Source organism: Penicillium alfredii, assembly GCF_028826965.1.
Source record: "Penicillium alfredii strain IBT 34128 chromosome Unknown utg000009l_segment0_segment0, whole genome shotgun sequence".
Classification (NCBI taxonomy): domain Eukaryota; kingdom Fungi; phylum Ascomycota; class Eurotiomycetes; order Eurotiales; family Aspergillaceae; genus Penicillium; species Penicillium alfredii.
In genome coordinates this window covers 316,805-344,395 of record NW_026622706.1, presented here as the reverse complement: position 1 = coordinate 344,395, position 27,591 = coordinate 316,805, and the positions used below count along the sequence as shown (strand labels likewise).

At 53.0% G+C, this 27,591-nt stretch overlaps 10 protein-coding genes across 10 annotated transcripts; 3 read left to right on the top strand and 7 right to left on the bottom strand.

Annotated features, from left to right (window-relative positions):
- Nucleotides 1-107: 107 nt before the first annotated feature.
- Nucleotides 108-3,092, top strand: NUU61_006040 (Hsp70 family protein; the record flags this gene model as incomplete). Its single annotated transcript, XM_056656568.1, has 1 exon — nt 108-3,092. The coding sequence occupies one exon, from the start codon at nt 108-110 to the stop codon at nt 3,090-3,092; it is 2,985 nt and encodes a 994-aa protein (XP_056509368.1).
- A 1,535-nt stretch (nt 3,093-4,627) lies between these two features.
- On the bottom strand, nt 4,628-5,398 carry NUU61_006039 (uncharacterized protein; the record flags this gene model as incomplete). The annotated part of the gene is made up of 1 exon (XM_056656567.1): nt 4,628-5,398. The coding sequence occupies one exon, from the start codon at nt 5,396-5,398 to the stop codon at nt 4,628-4,630; it is 771 nt and encodes a 256-aa protein (XP_056509367.1).
- A 374-nt stretch (nt 5,399-5,772) lies between these two features.
- On the bottom strand, nt 5,773-8,242 carry NUU61_006038 (SDA1 family protein; the record flags this gene model as incomplete). The annotated part of the gene is made up of 3 exons (XM_056656566.1): nt 5,773-7,645; nt 7,711-8,025; nt 8,196-8,242. 3 exons carry the CDS (start codon nt 8,240-8,242, stop codon nt 5,773-5,775), a joined length of 2,235 nt encoding a protein of 744 aa, XP_056509366.1.
- Nucleotides 8,243-8,725: 483 nt separating this feature from the next.
- Nucleotides 8,726-9,701, bottom strand: NUU61_006037 (40S ribosomal protein uS7; the record flags this gene model as incomplete). The annotated part of the gene is made up of 3 exons (XM_056656565.1): nt 8,726-9,043; nt 9,115-9,298; nt 9,568-9,701. 3 exons carry the CDS (start codon nt 9,699-9,701, stop codon nt 8,726-8,728), a joined length of 636 nt encoding a protein of 211 aa, XP_056509365.1.
- An 822-nt stretch (nt 9,702-10,523) lies between these two features.
- NUU61_006036 (putative AMP binding domain protein) lies at nt 10,524-16,599 on the top strand (the record flags this gene model as incomplete). Its single annotated transcript, XM_056656564.1, has 6 exons — nt 10,524-10,583; nt 10,646-10,668; nt 10,815-14,623; nt 14,678-14,887; nt 14,944-15,547; nt 15,606-16,599. 6 exons carry the CDS (start codon nt 10,524-10,526, stop codon nt 16,597-16,599), a joined length of 5,700 nt encoding a protein of 1,899 aa, XP_056509364.1.
- Nucleotides 16,600-17,219: 620 nt separating this feature from the next.
- Nucleotides 17,220-17,782, bottom strand: NUU61_006035 (uncharacterized protein; the record flags this gene model as incomplete). Its single annotated transcript, XM_056656563.1, has 3 exons — nt 17,220-17,434; nt 17,532-17,655; nt 17,696-17,782. 3 exons carry the CDS (start codon nt 17,780-17,782, stop codon nt 17,220-17,222), a joined length of 426 nt encoding a protein of 141 aa, XP_056509363.1.
- A 928-nt stretch (nt 17,783-18,710) lies between these two features.
- On the bottom strand, nt 18,711-20,853 carry NUU61_006034 (2-isopropylmalate synthase; the record flags this gene model as incomplete). Its single annotated transcript, XM_056656562.1, has 4 exons — nt 18,711-18,893; nt 18,977-20,587; nt 20,652-20,796; nt 20,846-20,853. 4 exons carry the CDS (start codon nt 20,851-20,853, stop codon nt 18,711-18,713), a joined length of 1,947 nt encoding a protein of 648 aa, XP_056509362.1.
- Nucleotides 20,854-21,471: 618 nt separating this feature from the next.
- Nucleotides 21,472-23,040, bottom strand: NUU61_006033 (threonine--tRNA ligase MST1; the record flags this gene model as incomplete). Its single annotated transcript, XM_056656561.1, has 1 exon — nt 21,472-23,040. The coding sequence occupies one exon, from the start codon at nt 23,038-23,040 to the stop codon at nt 21,472-21,474; it is 1,569 nt and encodes a 522-aa protein (XP_056509361.1).
- A 243-nt stretch (nt 23,041-23,283) lies between these two features.
- NUU61_006032 (uncharacterized protein) lies at nt 23,284-24,708 on the top strand (the record flags this gene model as incomplete). Its single annotated transcript, XM_056656560.1, has 1 exon — nt 23,284-24,708. One exon carries the CDS (start codon nt 23,284-23,286, stop codon nt 24,706-24,708), a length of 1,425 nt encoding a protein of 474 aa, XP_056509360.1.
- An 848-nt stretch (nt 24,709-25,556) lies between these two features.
- NUU61_006031 (glycoside hydrolase family 16 protein) lies at nt 25,557-26,793 on the bottom strand (the record flags this gene model as incomplete). The annotated part of the gene is made up of 2 exons (XM_056656559.1): nt 25,557-26,348; nt 26,422-26,793. The coding sequence occupies 2 exons, from the start codon at nt 26,791-26,793 to the stop codon at nt 25,557-25,559; spliced, it is 1,164 nt and encodes a 387-aa protein (XP_056509359.1).
- Between the last annotated feature and the right edge of the window lie 798 nt (nt 26,794-27,591).

Here is a 27,591-nt window from a genome sequence, read left to right as displayed (position 1 = left end):
TTGTTTATATACAGTGATTTCCTTGTACGTCGGGCTTCAGCACCTTGCTCAGCTACTCGAGTTGGCGCGCATGCTAACTTCTGCAGTGAGGAACATAGGCATACATCATGGCTTTGCAAAAACTACCGACCTCTCCGGTCCTCTCCATCGTGGTCCTTCCATTCTTGATATTCCTCCTCGGTTTCGCTGGCCCAGCTTCCGCTGTTGGGTCCGCTGTTCTTGGTATTGATATCGGCACCGAATATCTCAAGGCGGCTCTCGTCAAACCCGGTATTCCTCTCGAGATTGTCCCCACGAAGGATTCAAAGCGCAAAGAGTCGGCTGCTATCGCATTTAAGCCGACTAAAGAGAACAATTCCCCCTTCCCGGAACGTTTCTACGGCGGTGATGCCCTCGCTCTGGCAGCTCGGTACCCGGACGACGTCTATATCAACCTGAAGACCTTGTTGGGAGTTCCGTTCAATGACGGAAATGACGAGACGGTCAAGAGTTACTGGAGTCGGTATCCCGCCCTGAAGCTAGAGGCTGCCCCTGATGGTCGCGGCTCCAGCGCCCTTCGCAGCAACCGGCTGGGGGAAAAGGAAAAGAAAGAGGCTTTCCTGGTCGAGGAGGTCCTGGCCATGCAATTGAAGCAGATTAAGGCCAATGCAGACACATTAGCCGGAAAAGGCTCGGATATCCGTGACGCGGTCATCACTTTCCCCGCGTTCTACACTGCGGAAGAGAAGCGAGGCCTTGAATTGGCAGCGGAGCTGGCAGGTCTGAACATCCAGGCCCTGATCACTGATGGTTTGGCCGTTGGCGTGAACTACGCCACTAGCCGTACCTTCCCTAGCGTCTCGGATGGGGAGAAACCGGAATACCACATCGTCTATGATATGGGTGCCGGGTCGACCACCGCGACTGTCCTACGCTTCCAGAGCCGCCGAGTCAAAGACATTGGAAAGTTCAACAAAACCGTTCAGGAGGTTCACGTTGTGGGAGCTGGATGGGACAAGTCTCTCGGAGGCGACTCTTTGAACGACCTCATCGTCGACGACATGGTTTCCAACTTGGTTGAGGACAAGAAGCTCAAGGACAAGGTCACACCGGCTGAGGTCAAGGCTCATGGAAAGACCATGGCTAGGCTCTGGAAGGATTCCGAGAAATTGCGCCAGGTTTTGAGCGCCAACACCGAAACCTCGACGAGTTTTGAAGGATTGTACCAGGAAGAGCTCAATTTCAAGTACAAGCTCAGCCGCGCTAACTTTGAAAAATTGGCTGCACAGCATGCCGCCCGTGTTGGGGCCCCATTGGAGCAAGCGCTGGCGGCCGCTGGCTTGCAACTAAGCGATATTGAGTCCGTCATCCTGCACGGCGGAGCGATCCGGACGCCCTTCGTACAAAAAGAACTTGAGAAATTCAGCGGCGAATCCAAGAAAGTCCGCACGAATGTCAACGCCGATGAGGCGGCTGTTTTTGGTGCCGCTTTCAAGGGAGCCGCCCTCAGCCCTAGCTTCCGAGTCAAGGACATTCGCGCCAGTGACGCGGCCGCGTACCCTGTTGCCTTGAAGTGGAACTCGGATGGCAAGGAGAGGAAGCAGAAGCTGTTCACTGCCACTTCCCAGGTTGGCCCAGAAAAGCAGGTCACCGTGAAAAACCTGGAGGACTTCGAATTCAGCTTCTCCCAACAGGTCAACCAGGATGGCAAGGAATTGCCTCTGCTGAGTGTCCAAACTCAGAATCTGACCGCGTCTGTAGCCAAGCTCCAAGAAAGCTTTGGTTGTTCGACTGCTAACCTCACGACCAAATTTTCGATCCGCCTCAGCCCCATTGACGGTCTTCCCGAAGTTTTGAGCGGGGACGTGAGCTGTGAAGTCGAATCTGACAAGAAGGGAAGTGTTGTGGACGACGTCAAGGGCTTCTTTGGTCTGGGCTCCAAGAAAGATGGTCAGCAGCCTCTTGGTGACGAGGAGGGTGAACCCAGCGAGTCGATTACCCTTGAACCTGAAGCGGAATCCTCCACAGCATCCTCTTCCAGCAGTACCTCCGACACTAGCGCTACCAAGGACGATGCGAAAGCCACCCCACAAACTCGAGTTGAAATCATCCCGATCAGCTTGAAGGCATTGCCGCTCGGAACCCCGGCACCTTCCACTTCCGAGCTGGGTCGTATTCGGGGCCGTTTGACTGCCTTTGATGCGTCGGACCGTGAGCGGATTCTACGCGAAGAGGCTCTCAATGAGCTGGAGTCTTTCATCTACCGTAGCCGGGACCTGTCTGACAACGAAGATTTCGTCAAGGCGATCAAGCCAGACCAGCACGCTATTCTGGCGGAGAAAGCTGCAAAGGCCAGCGACTGGCTTTATGAGGAGAGCGACAACGCCAAGACACCTGATTTCAAGGCGAAGCTCAAGGAGCTCAAGGATATTGTCAATCCGGCACTGAAGCGGGTGAAAGAGAACACCGATCGTCCAAACCGTGTGCGGCTGCTTCAGGACATGCTCAAGAACGCCGAGTCAATGAAGCAGATGATCGAGAATCAAATCAGCACCGACGATCAGGCGTACTCATCCTCTCTTTCTGCCTCGAGCACGTCCACCAGCGAATCCGACAGCAGCTCGTCGACCACTCCGGCTGCAAGCGCCTCGGGTGACCCCCTCGACGATCTCGATGATGACGCATACTCGACTCATTCGTCCTCTACCGCCTCCGCAAAGACCAGCGCCCCTGCGAAACCCAAGGGTCCCAAGTACACCCTTTTCAGCCCGACCGATCTCACCAACGTCAACCAGATCTTGGAATCCACCAAACCCTGGCTGGATACCCAACTCGCTCAGCAGGAGAAGCTGACCGAGTCCGATGACCCAGCTCTGACTGTTGCGGAGCTCGACAGCCGCATGCGTGAGTTTGAACGCGTCACGCGCCGTCTGTATGAACGAATGACTGCGGCCGCCAACCAGCAGGCTAAGAAGGGCAATGGCAAGGAGAAGAAGGAGAAAACCGACAAGAAGGAGAAGGCCGCTAAGAAGGATGAGGCCCAGCCTGAAGCCGACAAGAACAAGGGCAAGGAGGAGCAGAAGGAGGAAGATACTCGCAAGGATGAGCTTTGATCCCAGCCTTGGCTCTTCCATCTTTTCTGTTTTTATTTTTGTTTGTTTGCATTTTGAGGGGGTTGTTTTATCTTCCCTTCCTCTTTTGATCGTACAGAGCATTCTTCACGTATCCTATGTACCATGAACATTGTCTATTTAAAAGATAGAAAAGACTCACAATGGAGTTGTTGACTGAGTGTCGTGCCCCGGTAAAGGGATCCAGGTTGGGTACACCCACATTAAGAAGTATCCATGAATTACTAGTGTAGCAGTGGATCCGACAACTCTATTTTGAGTTGAAAGATACATTCGGAGACACTATTCTATTGTTTGGCTCGGCTTAGGGAGAAATAATGCTTGAGGTTCGTGATGAGGTTCGTTCATGCAAGTAGCAGTTCTAATCCACTGCAACCCAACGAATACATAATAGAATCGAATGAAGTTTATTTCGTATTGCTCATTAAAAGTCATAAAGAATCCATTCTAGTTTGGTTCGCTCTGTGGTTCCTCAGGTCTCAACGATATAGCATCGGGACGTGCATGGATATTTTTTCGCCTAGGGTTAGAATGCCAGCATCTCGACATTGAGATAAAACCGGCTATGCTAGCAGCTCCTGTCATTTCTGAATTTTCCTTAACAAGGTTGAAGATAGGATTTGACTAATATCTTGATTTACTCCGCTGAATTCCCTCTAATTGTATAATTTTTTCTATACATGACGTCATACTCTGCAGCCCATCCATATTCTTTCGTTTATCTACTTAAAAAACTGGTCATTTTCAGACACCTAATGTCATCACAATATTTGGGGCTACTGCTAATGCCACGAATGGGTATAAGCGGCGAACAAGCAAGTAGCGATGTGCCTCGAAAGCAATTGAGTCAGCTGGATGACAGCACCCCGGAAGACTTGAAGGAGACTCATGGTTTCTACTTGATGCCTGGTGCGCAGTATCCTCGTGTTGAGAAAGATCTCATTTCATTCGCCATCTGCCTCGAGTGCTGAGTTTCGACGCTCTCCATTCGCCGGCTCTGTTTGATTGTGTGACAAGGCGGGCTCGCGCTGACATACTGAAAAAAAAGAAACTCCGATTGGAGGCGCGAGAAAGAAGGTTATTGTCCCTGAGGGCTCGCATATGGACTTGTATGATCAGCTCGAGTATGCTGGAGGCGCCCTGAAGGATAGTATGGAGTTTACGGATAAAAAAGTATGAGAGTGTTGATAGTCTCGGAACGGAGCTAGCTTTGAGACCAAAATTGGAAGACATATTCATGTTGCTGCGCGGCAGACGATGAAGGAGAAAGATAGCAATGGTACATAACATGGTGGTACAACGAATCAAACAACAATGGGTATAGATACAAATCGGAATGAGCCAGCAGATGGTGTACATGGTGTCAAAAACAAAAATCAGAAATCAAAAAGCACAGAGATAAAAACGATCAAGTTTTTCATCTCATCGGGAGGGTTGCACATTGGATCAACCAGCAACAGAAAGGTCGCCATCCAGTGGCAGGAAACAGAAAGCAAGGAAAAACAAAATTCAGCAGATCAGGCCCAATCCATTTGGACGTAATCCGCATCCACCTCTTCCCGTCGACGGAGGAATGAGGCTTCTTCAAAATCGTCCACATCCATCGTGGGTTGCTCTGTTGCAAACTGACTTCGCTGGGCAGCAAGAACACGGCGTGCCTGTTGTCCCAATTTTGGAGAAAGGATTCTTCGTCCAACAGGAGCACGACCGCAATCATCATCGGTGGATTCAGGATAGTAATCGTCGTCAGGGAAGATGTCGCTATCTAGCCCTCGTTTCTGTCCGTTCATGGGAATGGAGAAGGAGGCAGAGGATGTGGAGGATTCTTGGCTGCTTGCTGGAAGGGAGAACGCATCACCGTCGTCGGTAACAAAATAATTTGGCGGGTTGTAAAGTGACTCAGGTGTAGATTTGGGGAAGCCAGAGAAAGGCGCAAGTTCAGCATAGCCGTTGCCGCGGAAGGAGGGCCGGACGCTCGGAATCTCGGGCGTCGCGGCTGGCAGAGAGGCCTTTTCGTCCGTCTTTGCCAGGTTGGTTTTGTATCCATCTGCCACGGACTTCCGAACTCTCATCCCGACGGAGAGCAGAGAAGCCTGAACCTTGAGGGGCACGACGGGTGTCGCTGAACAGGTTGGCGCGGAGTAGTGGTTGTGAGATAGGGCGTGGGTGTCGGATATGGGCTCCGGAGACTGGGTAGAGAAGAAGTTGGTGATGGGGGGTTGGAAGCGTCGACGCTTGGAAAAGGTGCTGGTGGCCGGCACCGTCGGGTTGCTGACCACGGCGGGCATCATGGACTGCAGAGATTTTTTTCGGTGGATTTGAGACTCAATGAAAAGCAAGTGGGGGTATGGTATAGATGTTCTCAGAATAGATAATGCGGGGTGCAGGTATGCGAGGTACAGAGATGTAAGGGATGAGAGAGAAAGAATGCGCAAAGCCTGGAAGTCGACGGGGCTGGAAAACGCGACGGGACGCGGGGAGACGCGCGCGACACGTGGATCCTATTAAACCGTTTTCGGAACCCAGGGCTTAGGGCTTCACGTGGGGAGTATACAATCTTGAAGACATCCAAGTCAATCTTTGATGGACATGGCAGAGCTCGCATGCAATCAACAAGTATATTTTTTATCTCCTAGTCTAATTACATCTATTCACGTAATTATCAAGTACCTGCGTTTCCTCTCTTGCCGCCTCTCTTCCGCCGGTCGTGATGCGCCTTCAACACCGCCCGCGTCTCCACCAGACTCCTCTTGTTCTTACTCTTCGCTTTGCCCAGTGTCATGAGGAAGTTCTTTCGGCGGGCCTTCTCCTTGTTTGTGGTACTCTTGCCTTGCTCCTGCTTGCGTTCCTTGCGCTTAGCCTCTCGGCTCTTATGCTCGGACCGATCCGGTTTGCCTTCTTTGGCGTGAGCAATTCGTTCCTCGCGCGTAGCTTTACCAGCAGAGAGAGCGGCCAAGCCCTCAATTTCTTCGGCAGTCAATGGGTCATCCGTGTGTCGGGCAGTAGATGATTGCCCGGCGCGGCGGGATTTCGAGCCCGGGATAAGAGCATCGACAGATGCTTGGGTTCGGAGCTCCGCGAGCTTGGCCAAATCAGCCGGCGTAAGAATTCGTGTTGTCGCCAACTTAGAAATATTCGCCTCTTGATCAGTCTCTGCATTGGGCTTGGCTTCGTCCTCGGCCGACTTGGGTTTCTTCGAGGGCGGAGCGTTGTTCTCATCGTCTGAGTCGCTCAGGTCGATCTCAACGTCACTCTGGACGTTGACCCAGTCACCCGAATCATCACTGTCCTCGTCATCCTCAACGTTCCAGGCTGCCCAGTCATCATCCTCGTTTTCATCCTCATCATCCTCGGCGTCGGATGGGAGGCCCTTCTCCTCTCGCTTCTTACGTCGTTCCTCTTCCTTGAACTTTTCCAAAAGATCGAGCCCTTCAATGCCCCCAAGCTCTTGCTGACCAAAACGCTTTTCTTGCTTTCCACCTGCCCGGAGACCCATGCTGGCTTCCTTGCCACGATCGCGTTTCCGGAGCATTTGCGCTCCCACATCGCGGTACAGACCGAGTAGACCCTTGGATGCCATCATGACACCTTTATCCTTGCTCTTCTTGTACATGACGAGATCCTGCAACAGTGTCTCCTCTATAGCCAAGGGCTGTCTGGCGCAGATCTCACGAATGGCGTTGAGACCCGCAGTAGCAACTTCTCCTGCCGAAGCCTCGGAAACAAACTCATTCGCGATCTTCTGAACCAGGGGCGAAAGGACATCTGGAGGCACAAGGTCATGCGAAGCCTGCGCCAAAGATGCCAAGAATGAAGTGACCGAAGGCTGACGGGGAGTCAAGAACTTCTGGAAGTATGAGTAGAGAGGCATGATGTGCAACTTATGCAGGCCCACCAGCCGCGAGACCAGTTGCAGCACTTGCAGCTTGTGTTCCAGGTTCAGTTTCGACTTGGTGTTTTGAAGGTGCTTGGAGAACAGGGAATCGGCAAATCCTTGCGGGTCGTGCAGCAGGTGGAGCGCCGAGAAGTTGAGGAGATGCGGCTGGGTCTTCTTTCGCTCCTTCTTCTTGATAGTTGCCAGTGCTTTTTCAGCAGCCCGGGAGTTCTTCCTGGTCTTCTTGTTGATAGTGAGTTGGTGTTTGACACGGCCAGGATTGACGGCGTCCTCGTCGCTGCTCTCATCTTCCATCTCTTCTCGCTCCTTGTCTCCACCGAGGAAGAAGCGCACTCCGCCGATGATGACTTTCTCGTTCTCGGACAAGTTGGCTTCTTTCATGACTTCGACTGCTTTCGCATCTGTCCAAATCTGCCGCTTCCATAGCTCTCGGGTCAACTTGATTGCCCAAACACCCTTAGAAGATGTGCGATCAGATGTAACCAAATTGAAGAGCACTGTTTGCATAGTACGGTTTAGCTTGTGATTGGTGGTTTTTGAATTCGCATTTCGAAGCTCCGACAGAATCTTCTGGAAAATGAAAGCTCGCAATGTCTTGCTCGGCGTGGAAATGAGAATCGGGAACAGTGTATGGAGCAGTCTGCAAGTAAATCAATTAGCATGGCGCCCAGATACCTTCGAATTTAATCGGGGGGTCATGCATACGTTGCCGAATCCAAAAGATCTTTTTTCTTCAAAAGAACCAGACTCCCTACAAGCTTTTCTCGCAAGTCCGGTTCGAGCACCAGGTGGTGCTGCATCAGCATATCGATGAGTTGTTGCGGGAAGTCCTTCAGAATTTCCGGGTAGCAGTCGGCCACATGAGAAATGAAATCAATCAAATCGCGAAGAGAGATAATTCCGGTATCCGTGGCCGACGTGGGTGCCGCCATGAAAATCTCTCGATGGGACTCATATTGGTAGTGCTGGGCGCGGAAATCTTCAATGTAGGATCTAAGCCGCGCAAAGACGAGATTAGCTCTGATCGAAGAAATTCATACAGGAAGCAGTCAACTTACTTGGGGTCTCTTCGAATTTTATGCTGCAAATTGGGCCTGCGCGAAGGAAAAGGTGTGAGCATGTTTTCTGATCAAAATCTCTGACCGACGAATCCTGGACGCATTGAACGGCCACAAGCAGAGCGCACTTACAGATCAGCCTCGACCTTTTCCAAGGCCCCCAGCTTTCTTTTCACCATGATTTGAGGGTGTGCAAATGCGTAGTGAGGGAACCCGCTGGTGATGGGAGGGAGAGAAGTGGTTGGTGCTGAGACCGAAACTTTTTTCTGGCCGTATCGATAAGCGACCCGACAACGCCTGATCGAGTGGTCTGCGGCTGATAACATGTATTCCTGAGGACGGTCTCAAAGGGATTTACAAGCCTGATTCTATAATTTGCTACAATTGAGACAGTCGGCTGAATTAGAAGAAATTTTTTGATTTTCATAGGAAAAAGTGGCCACGACCCAAGGCCTTCATGATCGCATCTCAACTACTGCAGAAGAAAGCCATCCGATTGCATTCCTTTTTTTTTTGGATATCGCTCCCTTCGTGACTGACTCAGCATATGTACAGCCACGCAGATGCATGCAAATCGACTGAATCCCGGTGAAAACCCCCCGTCCACTCCAGTATACGTAAACAGAGGACCAAACGGAGAATGAACCCAACACGCTAACCCTTTACCGGTTGCTCTTGGCAACACGCTCAAGCTCGTCCTTCTTCTTGATGGCGTAAGAGTTCGAGCTACCCTTGGCGGCGTTGATCAGCTCCTCAGCAAGGCACTCGGCAATCGACTTGATGTTGCGGAAAGAAGCCTCACGAGCACCGACGGTCAGGAGGGCAATGGACTGGTTGACACGGCGCAGAGGGGAGACATCGACGGCCTGGCGGCGGACGGTACCAGCGGAACCGATACGGGTGCTGTCTTCGCGGGGACCGCAGTTGACGATGGCGTCAACAGCGACCTGGATGGGGTTCTGGTCGGTCATGATGTGGATCTACATGGGACAAGTTTATTAGTGCCTGTAAATTATAAAAGGTCGGATCCAATGTGGGGGAAAAGACATACGATCTCGAAAGCGTGAGCGACAATGCGCACAGCCATGAGCTTCTTGCCGTTGTTGCGGCCGTTCATCATGAGCGAGTTGGTCAGACGCTCGATGATGGGGCACTGGGCCTTGCGGAAACGCTTGACGGCATAGCGACCAGCAGAGTGGGAGAGGTAGACAGGGGAGCGGATCTGGATGTAGTCGCTGTGGGTGGGCAATTGGGTCAGTACATTTTGCAATTGCAGCTGGATATTTCATGGTCCTTGCGCGCCAGTTCTGTATCCCTGCCGTGCGAAAATCGGGTCCTTCAGTCCTCCGGCTGCCTTGCCATCGAAAATTGCGATTCTTGTGGATTTTCCTCTCCGTTCATCTCATGCAACCCAGAAAACTGCGACCAAACTATCCAGACCCATCGCATCGCACACGACAGGAATCAAAACGGCGTACAGGTACCCTAGAGAATAGGCACTCACGTCAGGGAGATGTCCCGAATCTCAACATCCTCATAGCTCCACTTGTTGAACAGCTTGACGCTGCCCTGCTCGGCCAGGACCTCCTTAGGCAGGACAGGGTAGGCCGCGACCTCGACTTCCCCGTTGTCGGACATGTTGACTGTGTCGCGGGAGGGATTCGTGGGAAAGGTGTCGGTGGGTGGTTGTCGAGATAACTCGGACTCGGTAATCCACGAAGGAAATTGCGACTTCTCGCTTAGGTGTGTGTGGGTGTCACATGAGTTAGGGCAGGCGGTGGACCAATCATGAGAGCCCTATCATGTGACCTTGATTCCTGTCTCTCTGCCTGGTTTTTGCCTGACTCATCCCTAATAAACTAGGCAGGAACCAGGCAAACATCATCCCAACTCTGTTCATTCAGCCTGATGTCTCTCTCCACAACTTGAGTAGAAATGCTATGGATTGTACTTGATGGATGAAATATCATCCCTATATCAGTTTCTTATTTCTTCCAAATCACCAATTGAATAGGTTCGCACACAACAATCCTCTTTGTCTAGGTCCACTTGCGTAGTTCCAATAGTACATAGCCGTTGGTACCTGAGAAGCCACTTTCAATTACAGCCAGATCTAGTTAATTGTATCTTTTGTATGGCATCAGGGCCTAGTCAACCAGCTATCCTGATGCTGAGGCCGATCTGTGTGGACTCCGTGCGCACACGGCTCGCTTGACCGCCCTTAGCGGGTGACGTTGTGGCTGTTTGGCGCGGAGCCAGAGACGTGAGACACCGACGATTGTGCCAAGGTCAACCACCCCCCCGTCAATACGATTATTGACTATCACAAGGGGTTTGGTAATCTCACCCCTCTCCAAATTGTGCCTCGAGACCCTTATTGCGATGAGGTGCTCTTGACTGCCTGACTGTATCCCTCCCCCGCGCTCTCGATACACTGCCTCGAATTGAGGCCCCCAAACCATGGCGGAAGAGACCCCTGAGCTCCAGGCCGCTCTGCGGGAGCTGGATAGGGAATTGGAGGTATGGCCTCATTGTGCGCAACCATGATTTCTTGTGCTGACCAACTGTGTGACTCGTAACAGGAGGGCGATATCACCGAGAAAGGGTAAGCGAAGTGGTCAAGTCGATGCCCCTCGACAACGACCATTTCAATGGGCCAATCTTCCAGTGGAAGTGTACATGGATGGTTTTGCCTGTTGTGAATAGTTGTGCGAGGCTACACGACATCAAGTGAACTAACAATGACCCAAGGTACCAGAAGCGCCGCACCCTCCTCCTTTCACAGTTCCTCGGACCCAACAAGCCCCTCGAGATCAACCCCCATGCCGATGCAGCCCTAGATAACCCCCATGACGACATCCAAGGACCTCCGGCTATTTTGAGTGTTCGCCCACCCACGGCTGACTCGACGAAGCATGGCCTCACTTCCCCGACTTATGCCGGAGGATATGATAGCATGCAAAGCAGCGGGAGCCTCGGATATAGCCAAGGGGTCAGTATGGATATGCCGGATATGTCCGTGGCACCTGCCGCATCCTATGAGAGGGATAGCACCGGGATGCTTCAACCTCTCGATCGAATGCCGTCGTCTGCCTCGTATGATTCGCTTTTTCTTCCCAAGCCTGCACCTTCGGGCTCACTTGGCCCAGATGGCTCCCGGACAGCGACATTGGTGAGCCAGAACTATGCCTTTAATCCCAATTCTCAGCCCGAGTACGTGGATGAGCCAATGGGTGCGTATGATCCTGCTACGGGGGTTGCGACTCCCTATGATCCTGCTTCGGGGGGCCCGACTCGGCAATCTACAATGCTCGATTCCCAACAAGGGTATTTCTCCGACTTTGCTGGTCAGCAACATGACGACTACCGAGATAGCTATGGAGGCGGATTTCATCGATATTCCCAGTCTGGAGAAGCTTTCTCACCGACAGCAAACATGGCGCCACCGTTGATTCCTGCTTCAGAACTTCCCCATGGACCGGCAATTGAGCACTTGCTTCCTCTCGAACCGCGGGAAATCCCATTTGGGGTGTACGACCCGCACGACAAAAACACCCCAATGTCGAGGTTCGACAATCTCCCCACAGTTTTACGACATCGAGCTCGAGTTCATCCGAAGCAGCCGGCATATTGGGTCTTGGACCAAAAGGGGAAGGAAATTGCATCTATTACTTTCGACAAGTTGGCTAGCCGCGCAGAGAAAGTCGCTCAAGTCATCCGTGATAAGAGTAATCTTTATCGTGGAGACCGCGTTGCTCTTATCTACCGTGACGCCGAGATCATCGAATTTGCCGTCGCTCTAATGGGTTGCTTCATTGCGGGAGTGGTTGCGGTTCCCATCAATAGCCTTGATGACTATCAGAGTCTAAACCTTGTGCTCACGTCGACCCAAGCGCACCTAGCCCTGACAACCGAGAACAACCTGAAAAGCTTCCAGCGTGATATCACCGCGCAAAAACTAAATTGGCCGCGCGGGGTCGAGTGGTGGAAAACAAATGAATTCGGCAGCTTCCACCCCAAGAAGAAGGATGATACGCCTCCCCTGGTGGTCCCCGATTTGGCTTATATCGAATTTGCAAGAGCCCCCACAGGCGACATGCGGGGTGTCGTGATGAGCCACCGTACTATAATGCACCAGATGGCCTGTCTGAGTGCGATCCTCTCTACAGTCCCAACCGATTCGAGCGCCAGACAATATGGAACCCGAGGCGAGACCATCATCAGTTACCTCGATCCAAGACAAGGTATCGGGATGATTCTGAGTGTTCTTTTCACCGTATATGGAGGACATACAACTGTTTGGCACGAGGATCGAGCCGTGGAGACTGCCGGCCTCTATGCCCACCTAATAACCAAGTACAGAGCCTCCGTCATGGCTGCTGACTATTCCGGATTGAAGATCGCCGCCTACAACTACCAGCAAGACCCGATGTCGACCAGACATTTCAAAAAAAACGCCGAGCCTAATTTTAGCTGTGTCAAGATCTGTTTAATTGACACTCTTACCCTCGACCCTGAGTTTCACGAGATCTTGGCGGACAGATGGCTACGCCCAATGAGAAACCCACGGGCTAGGGAAATTGTAACTCCAATGCTCTGCTTGCCTGAGCATGGCGGGATGACCATCAGCATGCGCGATTGGCTTGGCGGCGAGGAACGCATGGGATGTTCTTTGACTCATGAGATGGACCCAGCAGCGCGCGATTCTTCCAAGAAAGACGACTCTAAACTTGAAAAGTCGGAGAACAACACCGGCTTCGGGAGCAGTCTTCTCGGTGGTGGGTCACGGGTGTCGGCCCCGAAAGAGCATGCGAAGAACGAACTGGCAGAAGTCCTTCTCGACAAAGAAGCCCTAAAAAGCAATGAGATTGTCGTCTTGGCCATGGGTGAAGATGCCCGGAAATACGCGAGCAGTATGCCTCACGCTGTGCGGGTTGGCGCTTTTGGTTATCCGATCCCTGACGCAACGCTTGCCATTGTCGACCCGGAGACCAATCTCCTGTGCACCCCAAATGTTATTGGAGAAATTTGGATTGATTCACCGTCTCTGTCCGGTGGCTTCTGGGCGCTGCCCAAACACACAGAGGCCATTTTCCATGCTCGTCCATACAAGTTTGAAGAAGCAAACCCGACACCAATTCTGGTGGAGCCCGAGTTCCTTCGCACGGGTCTACTCGGATGCGTGATTGAGGGCAAACTCTTTGTGCTGGGTCTCTATGAAGACCGTCTCCGGCAGAAGGTGGAGTGGGTTGAGCATGGCCAAGAGCTCATCGAACACCGCTACTTCTTTGTCCAACACTTGATTGTCAGCATCCTGAAGAATGTCCCGAAGATCCACGATTGTACGGCTTTTGATGTTTTTGTGAATGATGAGCATCTTCCGGTCATTGTTTTAGAGTCCTACTCTGCATCAACCGCCCCCACAACGTCTGGTGGTCCTCCGAGACAACTCGACTCGGTCCTTCTTGAATCGCTGGCAGAGAGATGCATGGAGGTCCTGTACCAGGAGCATCACCTTCGAGTCTATTGTGTTCTCCTGACGGCTCCCAATACGCTCCCACGCGTCACGAAGAATGGCAGACAGGAGATCGGCAACATGCTCTGTCGTAGAGAATTCGAAGCCGGCAATTTGCAAGCTGTGCATGTCAAGTTTGGAGTTGAACGAGCGGTTATGAACTTGCCGGTCGGCATTGACCCCGAAGGAGGTATCTGGTCCCCACTCGCACTGGCATCCAGACAAGACATACTCGCCTATCAAGAAAAGCAGTACTCTGGTGTCGACTACCGGGATGTGGTCATGGATGATCGTACCTCCACACCGCTGAGTAATTTCAACACAATTGTCGACCTCCTTCAATGGCGAGTCTCGCGCCAGGCCGAAGAACTGGCTTATTGCACTATTGACGGTCGTGGCAAGGAAGGAAAGGGTATTACGTGGAAAAAGTTTGACCTAAAGGTTTCCGCGGTAGCAACATATCTGAAGAACAAGGTCAAGGTCCGACCAGGAGACCACCTGGTGCTGATGTACACCCACTCCGAGGAGTATATCTACGCCATTCATGCCTGCTTCTGTCTGGGTGCCGTGGTCATTCCGTTGGCACCAATTGACCAGAACCGTCTGTCGGAAGATGCCCCCGCATTCTTGCACGTCATTAACGATTTCAACGTGAAAGCCATTATCGTCAACAGTGAGGTCGACCATGTCATGAGGCAAAAGCTCGTCTCTCAGCACATCAAGCAATCGGCTCAGGTTCTCCGGATTGGTGTGCCAGCAATCTACAATACTGCAAAACCTTCGAAGCAGTCCCATGGATGCCGCGAGCTCGGCTACACCATGAAGGATACCTGGCTCCAGGGGAACTTGCCCGCTCTGGTCTGGACCTACTGGACGCCGGATCAGCGAAGAGTTTCTGTCCATATCGGCCATGATACCGTCATGGGCATGTGCAAGGTGCAGAAGGAGACATGCCAGATGACGAGTTCAAGGCCTGTTCTCGGTAGTGTGCGCAGCACACTGGGTCTTGGTTTCCTTTACACTTGTTTGATGGGCATCTATGTTGGTAAGTGCTAGATAACATTGCACCACAAGTCTTCCGTTCTAACGACTCGAACAGGCGCTCCGACCTACCTTGTCTCGCCCGTTGACTTTGCTCAAAATCCCATGGCTCTCTTTGTAACACTTTCACGGTACAAAATCAAAGACACTTACGCCACGAGTCAAATGTTGGATTACGCAATGACTGCCATGGCCGCGAAGGGCTTCCAGCTTCAGGAATTGAAGAACTTGATGATTTCAGCGGAAGGTCGACCCAGACCCGACATCTGTATGTGCGCTAAACCTTTTTATTGTCGTGCAAGACTGCTAATTCCGATCCCACAGATCAAAGAGTGCGTCTGCACTTTGCCTCCGCCAGTCTGGACCGGACTTCAATCAACACTGTCTATTCGCATGTCCTGAACCCCATGGTTGCCACGAGGTCATACATGTGCATTGAGCCGATTGAGCTCTGGCTTGATATACGAAGCCTGCGACAGGGTCTGATCTTCCCAGTGGATCCGGATGCAGACCCTACTGCGCTTTTGTTGCAGGACTCAGGAATGGTGCCGGTGAACACTCAGATCGCGATTGTGAACCCAGAAACTTGTACTTTGGCCCACGTGGGAGAATACGGTGAGATCTGGGTGCAGTCAGACGCTTGTGCTCAGGGATTCTACAAGTCAAAACAGGAATTTGATGCCGAGCGGTTGAATGGTCGGGTTGCTGATGGGGACCCGAGTGTGCCGTACATTCGAACTGGTGATCTTGGTTTCCTCCACAACGTTACTCGGCCAATTGGTCCTGGAGGGCAGGTTGTGGAGATGCAGGTGCTCTTCGTTCTTGGAAGCATCGGTGAGACTTTTGAAGTCAACGGCCTGAACCACTTCCCTATGGACATTGAAAACTCGGTGGAACGCTGCCACCGCAACATTATGAATGGAGGATGGTATGTATTACATGATACTCTTCTTTCTCTTTACGACCGAAGCGCTTACAGTCTCTAGTGCTATTTTCCAAGCCGGTGGGTTGATCGTCGTGGTGGTTGAAGTCACTCGCAAGGCGTATCTAGCCTCCCTTGTCCCAGTGATCGTGGACTCTATCCTCAATGAGCATCAAGTGGTGGCAGACATTGTTGCATTCGTATCTCACGGCGACTTCCCCCGCTCTCGTCTGGGTGAAAAGCAACGTGGAAAGGTCCTCGCATCGTGGGTGACCCGAAAGCTTCGCACGATTGCTCAATTCAGCATCCGCGACATGGAAGGCTCCGATCCGTTTGGGGAGATGCCTCAGCATCGCAGCAGCCGAAGAAGCTCTAAGCCGGACAGCATCATGGGTAATAGTCTCCGGCGGTCGACGCTCAACCCAGAGAATGATGCACCTGCTGTGCCGCGGTCCCCGGCCCCGGTGGTGCTCGAGGAGAGAATTGAAGCACTACCGAGTGCGTATCAGGATAAGCCGGTGCCAGCCTTGCCGCAAGAGCTCGACGTCCCCACCGACAACGCCGTTGCCGCCACACCCGTTCCTGAGCCCACTTCGGCTGTGCCTCACATCCGGGAACCGCAGTCAGCCACCATCGTGAGCGAGTATGACGATCACCCGCACATGCTAGAGCCGGTTAATGTTCCCGACGTGAGCCCGGTGAGCCCGGTGAGCCCGGCCAATGACTTCCGTTTCAGCTTCGACATCATAAACACGCCAATGGACCATCAATCGCAAGAACCGGTTTCCCCCGTTGACCCGCCCTCCACCGGGCGAGACTCGCTTCCCAGCCGTCAGCCATGGCGATACAGCAGCGCCCCTGGCATGGCCAACACCACCCAGGACGAGAAGCCGCGGCCAGGCACCCAGGAGAGTGGATTAATTGACGATTGGCCTCAGGAAGCTCTCATGTACCAGTCGACGCTGGGGGCGGAAGACAGCCAAGGAGTCCATCGCACGCCCAGCAGCACAAGCGCTGCCGCGCGAAAGTGTTATGATGGAAGTGGCTACGACTCATGATGGGGGCGAGGCAGACTGGGTCCGCTTTGAGGTGTTCCAGATTCCATCAAGGCCCAATCTTGTTCAGCCTTGCCATGCCTTGAAGCGTTTGAATGTTTTGCTATTTTCTCTTTTTTTCCCCTCTTGCATTGCGGATTGTTTCTAATATCCCTGACTTTTCTCTCACCCCGATTACCTGATGCTTGTCAATCTTGTTTTGTCCCCCTCCCGCATTTCATCTTGCTCTTTTGTACATATTTGAAATCTCACGTGCATAGTCTCCTAATTTCGTTTTAGATCTCTTCCAAGGAGGAGCCGACGTGGGGGGTGCCTTGGGCGAAATGTGTATCTCGCGTGACATTTGCTTGTATTGAGGGCTGTGTACAATTGCCAAATATAGTCCTCCCCGAGTGTACCTATACTGATGTTCCTAACGTAACGAAGAGTAAATAAGAAATAAAATAAAAGGAGCTCCCGAAAAGCCCCTGACACTGACACGATCGTCTCCCGCCGGCGAGTCAGATTTGAGTTAAAACAGAAATGATAGACGTCAGACCCAGTTAGGCTGCCTTACCGACATTCCAGGCCCTTGATCTTCCTGCGGCTCATGGCGAGCGAAATGGTCCACTTGTTTTGGCAACCTAGCTCTGCTGCTTCGCATCGAGCTTGCCACGGGCCTTGATACTCGTAGGCTTGAAGCCAAAGTTCGGGACCCACCAGTCTCCTTGGCCGTTGTTGAAGCTCAAACCACCAGTGTTGAAGTCCATGCCACCCTTGTCATCGTCTGAGTAGTAAAACGCGAGATTGCTGTCACTGCAGAACCACGGAGCATCCGCCTGGAAAGTCTTGTATTTGTCTGTTGCGAATTCGATGTGTTAGCAAACCATGCATAGAAGAATCAAGGTCACGAAACACGGAAGAAAAAAAAGAAAAAAAAAAAAAAGAAAACATACCGTTCGACATTTCGCACTGCTCCGTGTCCGGGTTGTATTTGCCCATACCGACGACGCTGGTGTCTCCCGTGCATTCCAGGACGTTGTTGAAGTAGAAGTTGCAGGTGCCGTCGTCGTTTTTCAGCTCAAATGGTCGCGTCGTCGGCAAGAGTGGATGACGGTACTGGGGCGCGGCTGATGGTCGTTGTCGGGGCGGCGGCGAAGGCCATGGCTGGGAAGATGGCGGCAGCAAGAAGGGCTTTGAATTGCATGGTGAAATGGGAGCTTTCTTTGGAACAGGATATAACGGAGCAAGAGAGAGCTGGGAGGGTAATGGTTGTTGCCTCTATTTAAACATTGGAAATGAAACGCATAGTACAACTGGGGCACGAAGATTGGGGGCGCCAGCTTTAACCAAACTGGGCCATTTCTCGGGTGCTTCGGGGGAAACTTGGACTCTTAACGTCCGGAGTGAGAAAGCTGAAACCCCCGAATATTCATTGTTGTCCACTGCCTCACCATGGCATTGCTTCAGTCCGTAGTTTTTCGTCTCAGTAGGATGTAATGGATCTAAACCTCACATCGCCTCTATACTGTTCATAATTGTATGGCCAGTACCCGTGTACTTTGAGTTGAAATGACGAGAAATTTAAATACTATATAGACTTAATGAGCATAATATAGGCTAGGAACTATCCATACATCCCAGACGTAGCTCCGATAATCTTCGCCAGGCTTTCTCCAAGGCGCACAACTCCTTGTATAGAAAACACTGCCTTGCAAGTATCTTGCATTCAATTAGATAGAAATGACCTTCAGCAACATCCCGATTCAAAACACCACGGTACACCATATTCAATTTATAGCTCGAGTACCGAAAAATTCAAGTCTCAGTAACCTCAGCTTATGCGTAGCCAGTCTGCACAGATTTGAGGTTTCCAGGAACCTTGAGAGTATTTGGCTTGACACCAACTTGGATAATATATTGACCGTTGCCATTGTCAAACGCAACATCTCCCTTATCGCTTTGGAGCCACTGGGCATCCTTTGACGAAGCGTCTATTGCCTTTCCGTCCGATGTGGTTCCGTCTAATTGAATGTTAAATCTGATCTCCTATAACCCGATTGCGATACAAAAACTTCGTAATAGTGTCAATCTCCTATGTAGAAAGATGAAAAATGCGACAAACTTTTTACAGCCTACTGGGCTTCGGCTTGTTTTGTCAACTGCTCGATGTTGACCTTGGCGCTCAGATCACCGTTGGCAGTGACCGCCTCGTTTGATCCGGTCAGCTCCTCGAGGGCCTGCAGATCATCGGTGGTAAGGATATTGGAGCGGATGGGACGGAAGGGGGCGGGCGAGCCGGCACGGGAGGTCAGGAACTAGTACAGCGAGTTAGTTATGTGATATACAGTCAAAGGAGACAGACCGAAGAAGAAAGACAAAACACAAGACAAGAACTTACCGAGCTGGCAGCGCTCAGCAGGGCAATCAAACTAGCCTGGACCACGTCCTGGTGGATGCCAACACCCCACAGCTGTTCCTTGCTACCGGCCGCCGTGCACTGGATGTATGTGGCGGCCTTGACTTCACGACCCAGACCGGTTGCGGGCTTGTTGACTTCGCGGTTACCGCCAATCGAGTGCTCCTTGTAGTCGAGTACATCCAAGTCAATACCCAGAGTAGACAGAGCGGAGGCCAGCGAGGAGATGGCACCGGGGCCGACACCCGTGATGGCATGCTGGACATTGTCGATCTCCACGATACCGGTGAAGCGACGCTTGAGGTTCTTGGTGTTGACAGCCTTGCCCGGCTCGGGCGGGGCGGGCGACTGGGAGCGATCGGTGGTGATGTTGTAATCGACCAGGTTGAAGCGCGGATTGGACTTGAGGTGATACGACTCCTCGAAGAGGTGGACAATCTCCGACGGCCGCAGTTCCCGGCTGACAGCCTCGGTTTGCTTCTGCACCACCTTGCTGAACTCGACCTGCAGCGCGCGCGGGAGATCCAGCTCCAGGCTGCGCAGGATGACCCAGGCAGTGCCGCCCTTGCCGCTCTGCGAGTTAACACGGATGACAGCCTCGTACGTCCGGCCGATGTCCTGCGGGTCCAGCGGCAGGTATGGGATGGCCCATTCGTCGTCGTCGGTGGCGGCCCCGTCTTCGCGCAGCTTGAAGCCCTTCTTAATCGCGTCCTGATGGCTCCCGCTGAATGCGCAGACGACCAGCTGTCCACCATATGGCCATCGCTCGTTGACAGGGATCTTGTTGCTCTCCTCGACGACCTTGATGACTGCGTTGATATCCGAGAAGTCGACCTTGGGAGACACACCTTGTGTATACAGGTTCAGCGCCAGGGTGACCAGGTCGACGTTGCCAGTGCGCTCGCCGTTACCGAACAGCGTGCCCTCAACACGCTGGGCACCGGCCATCTGCGCCAGTTCAGCAGCCGCGACGGCACAGCCTCGGTCGTTGTGCGGGTGTACCGACACCACGAACTTCTCGCGCTCGGGCATGTTCGTGCAGAAATATTCGATCTGATCGGCAAAGATATTGGGAGTGGCCATCTCTACTGTTGCGGGCAGGTTGAAAATGAGCGGGTTCTCGACGGTAGGCTCCCAGGCCTCCTTGACGGCCCGGCAGACCTCTACGGCAAACTCGGGCTCAGTGTCCGAGAAGGTCTCGGGTGAGAACTCGAACTGCCACTCGGTGCTAGCCATAGACGGGTCATCCTTGGTGATAGAGCGCGCGTACTTGGTACAGCGCACAGCCATCTCCAGACTCTTTTGCCGGTCCATGTTGAAGACGATCCGTCGGAAACAAGGGCTGGTCGCGAGGTAGATATGCAGGATGGCCTTTTTAGCGCCCCTCAGAGATTCCACTGTCCGTTTGATCAGGTCTTCGCGGCATGGCGAGAGAACTTGCAGCGCGACATCATCGGGTGTGAGACCGGGCTCTTCGACCAGGCGGCGCGTGAAGTCGAAGTCGATTTGAGATGCGGACGGGAACGACACTTCGATTTCCTTATACCCAATATCCACCAGCATCTTGAAGAAGCGGTATTTTTGCTCGACATCCTATTGAGAGGCAAAAAGTCAGTTTCATTCCATCAGAATTTCGTCTTCACAGACATAATCCTACCATAGGATCCGGCAGAGATTGGTTGCCATCGCGCAGATCAGTGGCCAGCCATCGCGGAGCCTTGTCAATGATCTTGTTAGGCCATTGGCGATTCGGCAGATCCAGTGGCTTAAACTGCTTATATTTTTTCGAGGGGTCTTTCAGCCTGTTCGATGTCAGCACACCGTTCATGTGTCCCATGCTACACGACCTACATCGGCATGGCGGCGGTTGGCGGGGTACCGCGGGGTGTGTAGTTGATAAGAGGCGATAAAAAACACAGTCGGGTGTGACAGAACGCACAGAGGTCTGACCAGAGGAAAATACTCGGTTCTGGCCAAAATAAAAAAGTCGAAGTCCTTTTAAAATAAGGCTAAAGACCAATGAAGGAAGCGGGATTTGCTGTGACTCAAAAAAAAAACACCAGTCGATGACGCCGAGTTTTAGGCGCCGACAGCGGAGTCACGTGACATTCTTCGTGCAATGTAAGGGCGTGCTGATCGGCAGCAGAAGGAATGGGCGGGTTGCATAGGCAATGCCATACCATAGCCTCCAGGAGCCATTTTCTCACAATTGAGTTAATTTTGGGCATCAGCACAGGCAATATCCTGTCAGCTTTCACGCGAGTGCCCCCGAACATCGGAGCCGTTCCTGCCTCAGGCGGCAAGGGCCGCGGCTAACCGCAGTGGGAACTCAATAGAAATAGAAATGAGAAGAATGGCTGAATTGTGCTTGTATAAATTGCCTGGTTCTTTCACTAATGCAAATAATTGAATAATATCGGTAGTGTACATTGATCAGGAAATATGACGTATAATACAAATGCAAAGCTGAGGAGCTCTTATAAGAACTTTTTCTCGAACTCCACCAGCAACGGGTAAACCTCGTCCACTTTAAGCTTCACGGCCCGAGGATTCTGCAGCGCACTTTCACCAAGTTCGGCTTTGATCAGTGCCTGGAGCTGTTGCCCATCGTGATCGGTCTTGCTCTGCATCTGTCCGGTGACATCCACAGTGATTCCACCATCCGCCAAGTCGCGTGAACCCAAGATGAAGATGAGATTGTATTTCATCTGCTTCGCGCGCTGGATCTTCTTGCCCAGTGTTTGCGGGCTAGTGTCGACATCCACCATAAAGGTCGGATCCACCGCCGAGAGCGGGCGCGGTGGCCCTGCGGTGCCATCATGGAGGAGTGCGCGGAATCCTGAAAACGCGGCTGCTGCCTCCTGGGCCTGGCGCACCACTGCGTCGTCCTGGTTGACCGTCAAAATGATGGCCTGGCGCGGCGAGAGCCAGAACGGCCAATGGCCGCCGTGATGCTCAATGAGCAGCGCCAGGAACCGCTCGATTGAGCCAAAGATGGCGCGGTGGATCAGCACGGGTGTAGCAACGCCAGGCGTGGCAGGGTTATAGTCCTCCTCGCCCTCGGAAACCTGATATTCCAAGCCGAAACGCTGAGGCAGATTCATATCAAGCTGAATGGTAGACAGCTGGTGAAACTTGCCTGCTTGGTCTTGCAACTGGATATCAATCTTGGGGCCGTAAAAGGCGCCGTCGCCCTCATTCAGTGTCCAGTCACGACCCGTGCTATCCAACGCCTCCTGCAGTTGCTTCTCTGCACTGTCCCACATCTCCGGGGTCCCAATTAAGTCGGTCTCGGGCCGGGTCGATAGCACGAGTCGGTACGGGCCCAGGCCGAAAGTGGTCATCGCCATGTCGACGAACCCCAGTGCCGATGCGATTTCCGATTTGATCTGCTGCGGGCGGCAGAAGATGTGTCCGTCGTCCTGGTGGAAACGGCGCACGCGCGTAAGGCCCGTCAAGGAGCCAGACACTTCGTTTCGGTGCAAGGGACTGAAATCCGCATAGCGAACAGGCAGATCGCGGTAGGAGTGGTTCTGCGATTTGAACAGGAGGCAATGGCCGGGGCAGTTCATCGGTTTCAGTCCGTACGATTCGTCCTCGCCCACCTCGCCGCTTGTCTCTCCAGTCGCTCCGCGACCAGTCACCTCGTACATATCATCCTTGTAGTTTTGCCAATGACCTGACACTTCCCAGAGTGATCGTTTGTAAATCGATGGCGTCAGAACCTCGCGAAAGCCGTATTGCAGATACTGGGTGCGGAGGAAGGAGAGGAGCTTGTTGATGACGTGTGTACCTTTCGGAAGAAACAGGGGAGATCCAGGGCTGTAGACAGACGAGGTGAAGAGCTCTTGTGTCGTTCCTAGAGCTCGGTGGTCGGTGGGTGGTATTGTGGAAGTTTCGGGGTTGGCGTTGGCGGCCTCAGAACACGAACAAGGGCGAGCAGCGGTCGTTGACAGCCATTGCCATCGTGCTGGCTGCCATAGCAGCGCTCTATTAACCACAGGCCGAGTGCCGAGGTGTGGGCGAAGCCGGGTCAACGGGCGCATTGTGGGTTGCACTGAAGACCGTCGCCCGTTGTGTTTCCTGCAGATCCCGTCGGCTTTCCCCACCGCTTTGTCGCGACAGGGAGACCCCAGGCCACTCGTTTCACCTACACGCCCTTCTTCCTGATGGTTGCAGATGATCTTCCTGGCTATTATTTGTGGCACGAGTCCTTGAAGACCTTTTCTCAAGCTCTAAGCCCTTGTTAAACTGCACCTGTCGCGTCGGGCTGACATGTTTACTGCGCCATGGCGGAACATCAAGCTCCAGATCGGTCGGTTCTGGGCGAGTCGTGGGTGATGGCATCGACTGCTTCTGTAACCGAGAGGGACACCGAAGACAAACATGAGCCAGGCAGCCCCAGCCCACAACCAAGAGAGGGCAAACCCAGAGATGGCGCAAAGACCACAAACCAGGGATCTGGGTCGCTGGCATCATCTTCGTCGTCATGGTCTATGTCAGGCCCAGAGCTCATTATGCCTTCTATTTACGAAGTGCCTATATCAGAAGCGTCGTGGGTAGCGCCGCATGTGCGCTCGAAAACGCACACCATGAGGAAACGCCGCAAGGTATCGGCCGATGGAGGCTTACTGCGAGAGAAGCACCGGTCTGATACTGCCACTGACAAGGCAGACGCTGGCTCGTCTGTTACGAAAACAAGTCCTGCCGGCGATAGCGCGCGTGTGAGCGTAGTCACCAAACTCGCTACCTTCTGTCGTGAGCGACGCGCCCTCTTGCGGACAGTGCTCAACGCAGTCCTGATGTCTGCCATCCTCCACCTGCTAGTTCTACCAGAAGTAGTCTACCAGACCCAAGACCTTTGTCACTTTCCCGTTGTTGCAACCCTCTACCCCGACAGCTGTGTGCGGCTAGACACGACATCCCCTCCACGCAGCCCCTTCCGCCACTCTAGCCCAACATCCCCAGAAGACACCCTCGTCGCCTCTCAAAAACAACTGGAATCCATCTTCGACACCACCCTCCAGACCCTAACACCCTTAGCAGACATCCTAAAACAAAGCGAAAGCATGCTGCGCGACCTAGAAGACCAGCTCAAAGCCCACTTCCCAGACGCCAAGAACGCCCTCGACCTTGAATTCCAGGGCAGCGACCAGGCCGTGCGGACCGCCGCCTGGGAGTTCGATTCGCTGCGCGCGGACCTGCGCTCGGCGGTCGACAGCCTACTCGCATCTCCGCCAACGCTGGAGTCTGGCGGATCCATCGCCCGCGACACCCGGCTGGCAACCCAGCTCCGGCGCCGAGAAGAATATCTCGACCGGCTGCGCGCTCAGATCCGCACCAAGGCCGACTCGCTTGGCAGCCAGTTTATCACGCTGGACGACCACCTCGAAGCGGTGGACGGGATCGTTGCGCGCGAGGAGCGCAGGGCTGATTTCCAATTCCCTGCTGCGGACGCCACCGAAGACCGTTTTCAATCGCTTCTGGACTCGCTCCAGCACTACGTGCCTTTTGGGTCGCTTTTTTCCCAGCCGCACTCCACGGCTGATTCTCCGTCGTCGTCGTCGCCTTCCTCCGCTTCCGCTTCCCGGCCCTCGACTTTGGCTCTGCTGCGGCTGGCTGCGACAAACCACCGTCCTGTGGCCGACTCAGTTTTGCGTCTGACCCGGCAGCTGCGGGATGTGCAGCGGGTTCGGCAGGGTGCCACTTGGTGAGGGTCAATTTAGAAGTGAATTTGCGGTTCGTTCATGATTATCGCAATTTGTAAGGTTTCGGGTTTTTCTTATGATTTCTTTGATTTGTATGGATTGGGAATTGCATATTTCCACAGCGGGAGTGAAGAGGGATGATCAGGTGAGTTGAATAATGAGCTACGAAATACATGACTTTATTTACTTCTTTGGATCGGCTTGTGTTTACATAGTTTCATTCTCGCCTTGGGCCCTGGTTTTAGAGGTACCAAGGACTTTCTTTATACCGGATGTAAAAGAATATTTTTTTTTTTTAAAAAAAAAGGAATAACTTGTGATACGGATAGCTGAAGTCCCCGCTTGTGGATATCCATGGATACCCCGTGTATCTAGGGCTGGCGCAGACCAGAATGAAATGGGATCAAGGCGCGTATGAGCCCAGATTAAGATCAAGTCGATGCATGCATTCATGCAGCCATCCAGGCAGATCAGTTCATGTATACTTCCCAATAAATTCTAATGCTATTACGAGACAAGAGCATTGTATGGCGACAGATATGGATGGATAGATACATCGGAGAATGAAATGAAAAGGAAAAGAGGATATCACCGTCCCCGAGCACAAAAAAAAAACAAGAGGACATGGAAAAGTAGGAACAAGATCCAAAACCAGGCGATATAAACTTCCCTTTCCCCAAAAAAAGAGAAAAAAAAAAAAAAGTACAAGAAATAGCGACATCCCTTCATCCCAATTGCCCGAATCCAGCCCAGTTTTCCTCAGTTTTCATGTAAATTAAAAGGAGAGAAAACGAATCTGCCGGATGGGCAAAACAAAAAGCAAACTCCATGTTGATCCCGGTGCTTTTTGCGCTTTACAGCTGGAAGAAAGCCGTGAGGATGGCCAGCAGCGACAGGGGCGCCACGTAGGTGGCGGCCATGTTGGCGGCGGCGTTGTACGACGAGCTGGGGCTGGCGCTGCTGCTGGTGCTGGAGCCCGAGCCCGAGCTCGACGGGGAGCCAGAGCCAGAGGCAGAGGCAGAGTCCGAGCTGGAGCTGCCGCCGGAGCTCGAGGAGTCGGCGGCCGAGCTGGAGCCCGAACCGGTGGACTTGGAGCCAGACGACTTGGTGGTGGTGGCCATGGTGGAGCTGGCGCTGGACGAGCTGTCGGTGGAAGAAGACGAGTCGGACGAGCTGGAACTGGAGCTGGAGGACTCGTCGCGGGAGGTGGCGCCGCTCTTCTTGATGCTCTTGGCGTCGCCAGACTTGTCGGTCCACTCGTACGACTTGGCGGGGTTGTCATTCTTGATCTGAACCTCCTTGACGTACATGGTGAAAGGAGCCTTGGAGTAGTCGGTCGAGCCACCGGCCCACTCGATGGTGCCCTGGCCGTTGGAGGGGTCACCGCCGGCCCACACGCCGATGCGCACACGCATGGGCGTCTGGGGGAACCGGCTGCCGCCCTTGGCATCGGCCTTCTTCACAGTGCGCACATCCTTGTCGTCGATCTTCCAGGTGATGTGGTCCTCGGCCCACACGATCTTGTACTCGTGCCAGGTGCCCTGCGGGTCAGACACGGGCGGGTAGGTCTCGCGGTCGTAGGTGGTGGTGTCACCCTTGCCGAAGTAGTTGGTCTCGATCTTGTCGTTCTTGCTACCCAGACCCTCCTGTAAGATAGGTTAGTAAGGGTGTCGAATGTTTCTAGGGAAACGCTATGAGATGCAGAATCGAAACACGTACCCAGTCGATCTCGTCAAGGTCATCCGACTCCATCACAATGGAGCTGACGATACCAGTGCCGGGAGCAGCCTTCATCTTGACGGTGAGCTCACCGAAGAAGAAGTAGAAGGGGGTGTCGATGGTCGGGGCATCGCCCTTCTTGCCGACGGTGAACTCGGCACCCTGGTCGCCAGTCTTGACCTTACCGCCGGTGGTCTTCCACTTGTCGACATTCTCCTGCTTGGTAAAGTCGTAGGTGATGTGAGACTCGGTAGTACCCTTGTTAGGGGGGCAGGACTTCTTCATCGGGTTGCAGTCACTGTGAGTCTGGGCCGAGACGAACGGGGCGGCCGCAGCCAGAGCCGCGGTCGCATACTTAAAGAACGACGGCATGGCGGGATAATAATAGGGGTGTGGTGAATTGAGGGGGAAAACAAAAGTCAGTGAGCGGGAGAAAAGTGAGCGATATATAAATCCGCCGAAATGGAAGGAATTCCAAAAGAATGAAGTGGATCTGGGAAGCTGAGCGAGCGACGGTCCCCGAAAACAGTATGAACAGAAAAAAGGGCTCCACGGGTTGCCAGGGGATGGGTCACTACTTTTTGTATCTGGACACCACAACACTAGCGAGGGGAGTGGACTCTTCGGAAAAGGAGGAGGCGGAAGATTGGCCAACAGGGATCGCACTCCCCTGAGTGATGCAGTGGGCGTGGAGCTGAGAGGTCAATGGGCGCTCGGGGTGGCGATTGCGAGACACCAAGAGTGTAAGACGGGGCCTGATGTGGACCCTGCTGGGGCCGGTCCCATCGCAGGAGCTGCTGGGGGAACTGAGTGGAGCAAAGCTTGTGCTCGCCTCGGTTGGGTTGAGAAGGGTGAGACAAATGAAATAGGGAGATATGCAAGCAGACGTCAGTTGGGATGTAATGGACGCGATCAGGTTGACCTTGGATGTATTTTGGGGGAGAGTGGTGTCTGGTATGGACGCAGACAGAAGTGTGTCAGGTCGAGGATCGGCCGATCATCTCGGGCGATCGCTGTTACACTCCTTTTTCGCTTCGCAGTGTTATGTATCTTGGCTGCCTGAAAACACCCAAGGTGATAATCCATATGAAAGAGAGGATTCTTGGTCCAGAAATTAGATCCATGGATCACTAGAATACAATTGTGATACAATTGTCCCATTGTTCGCAG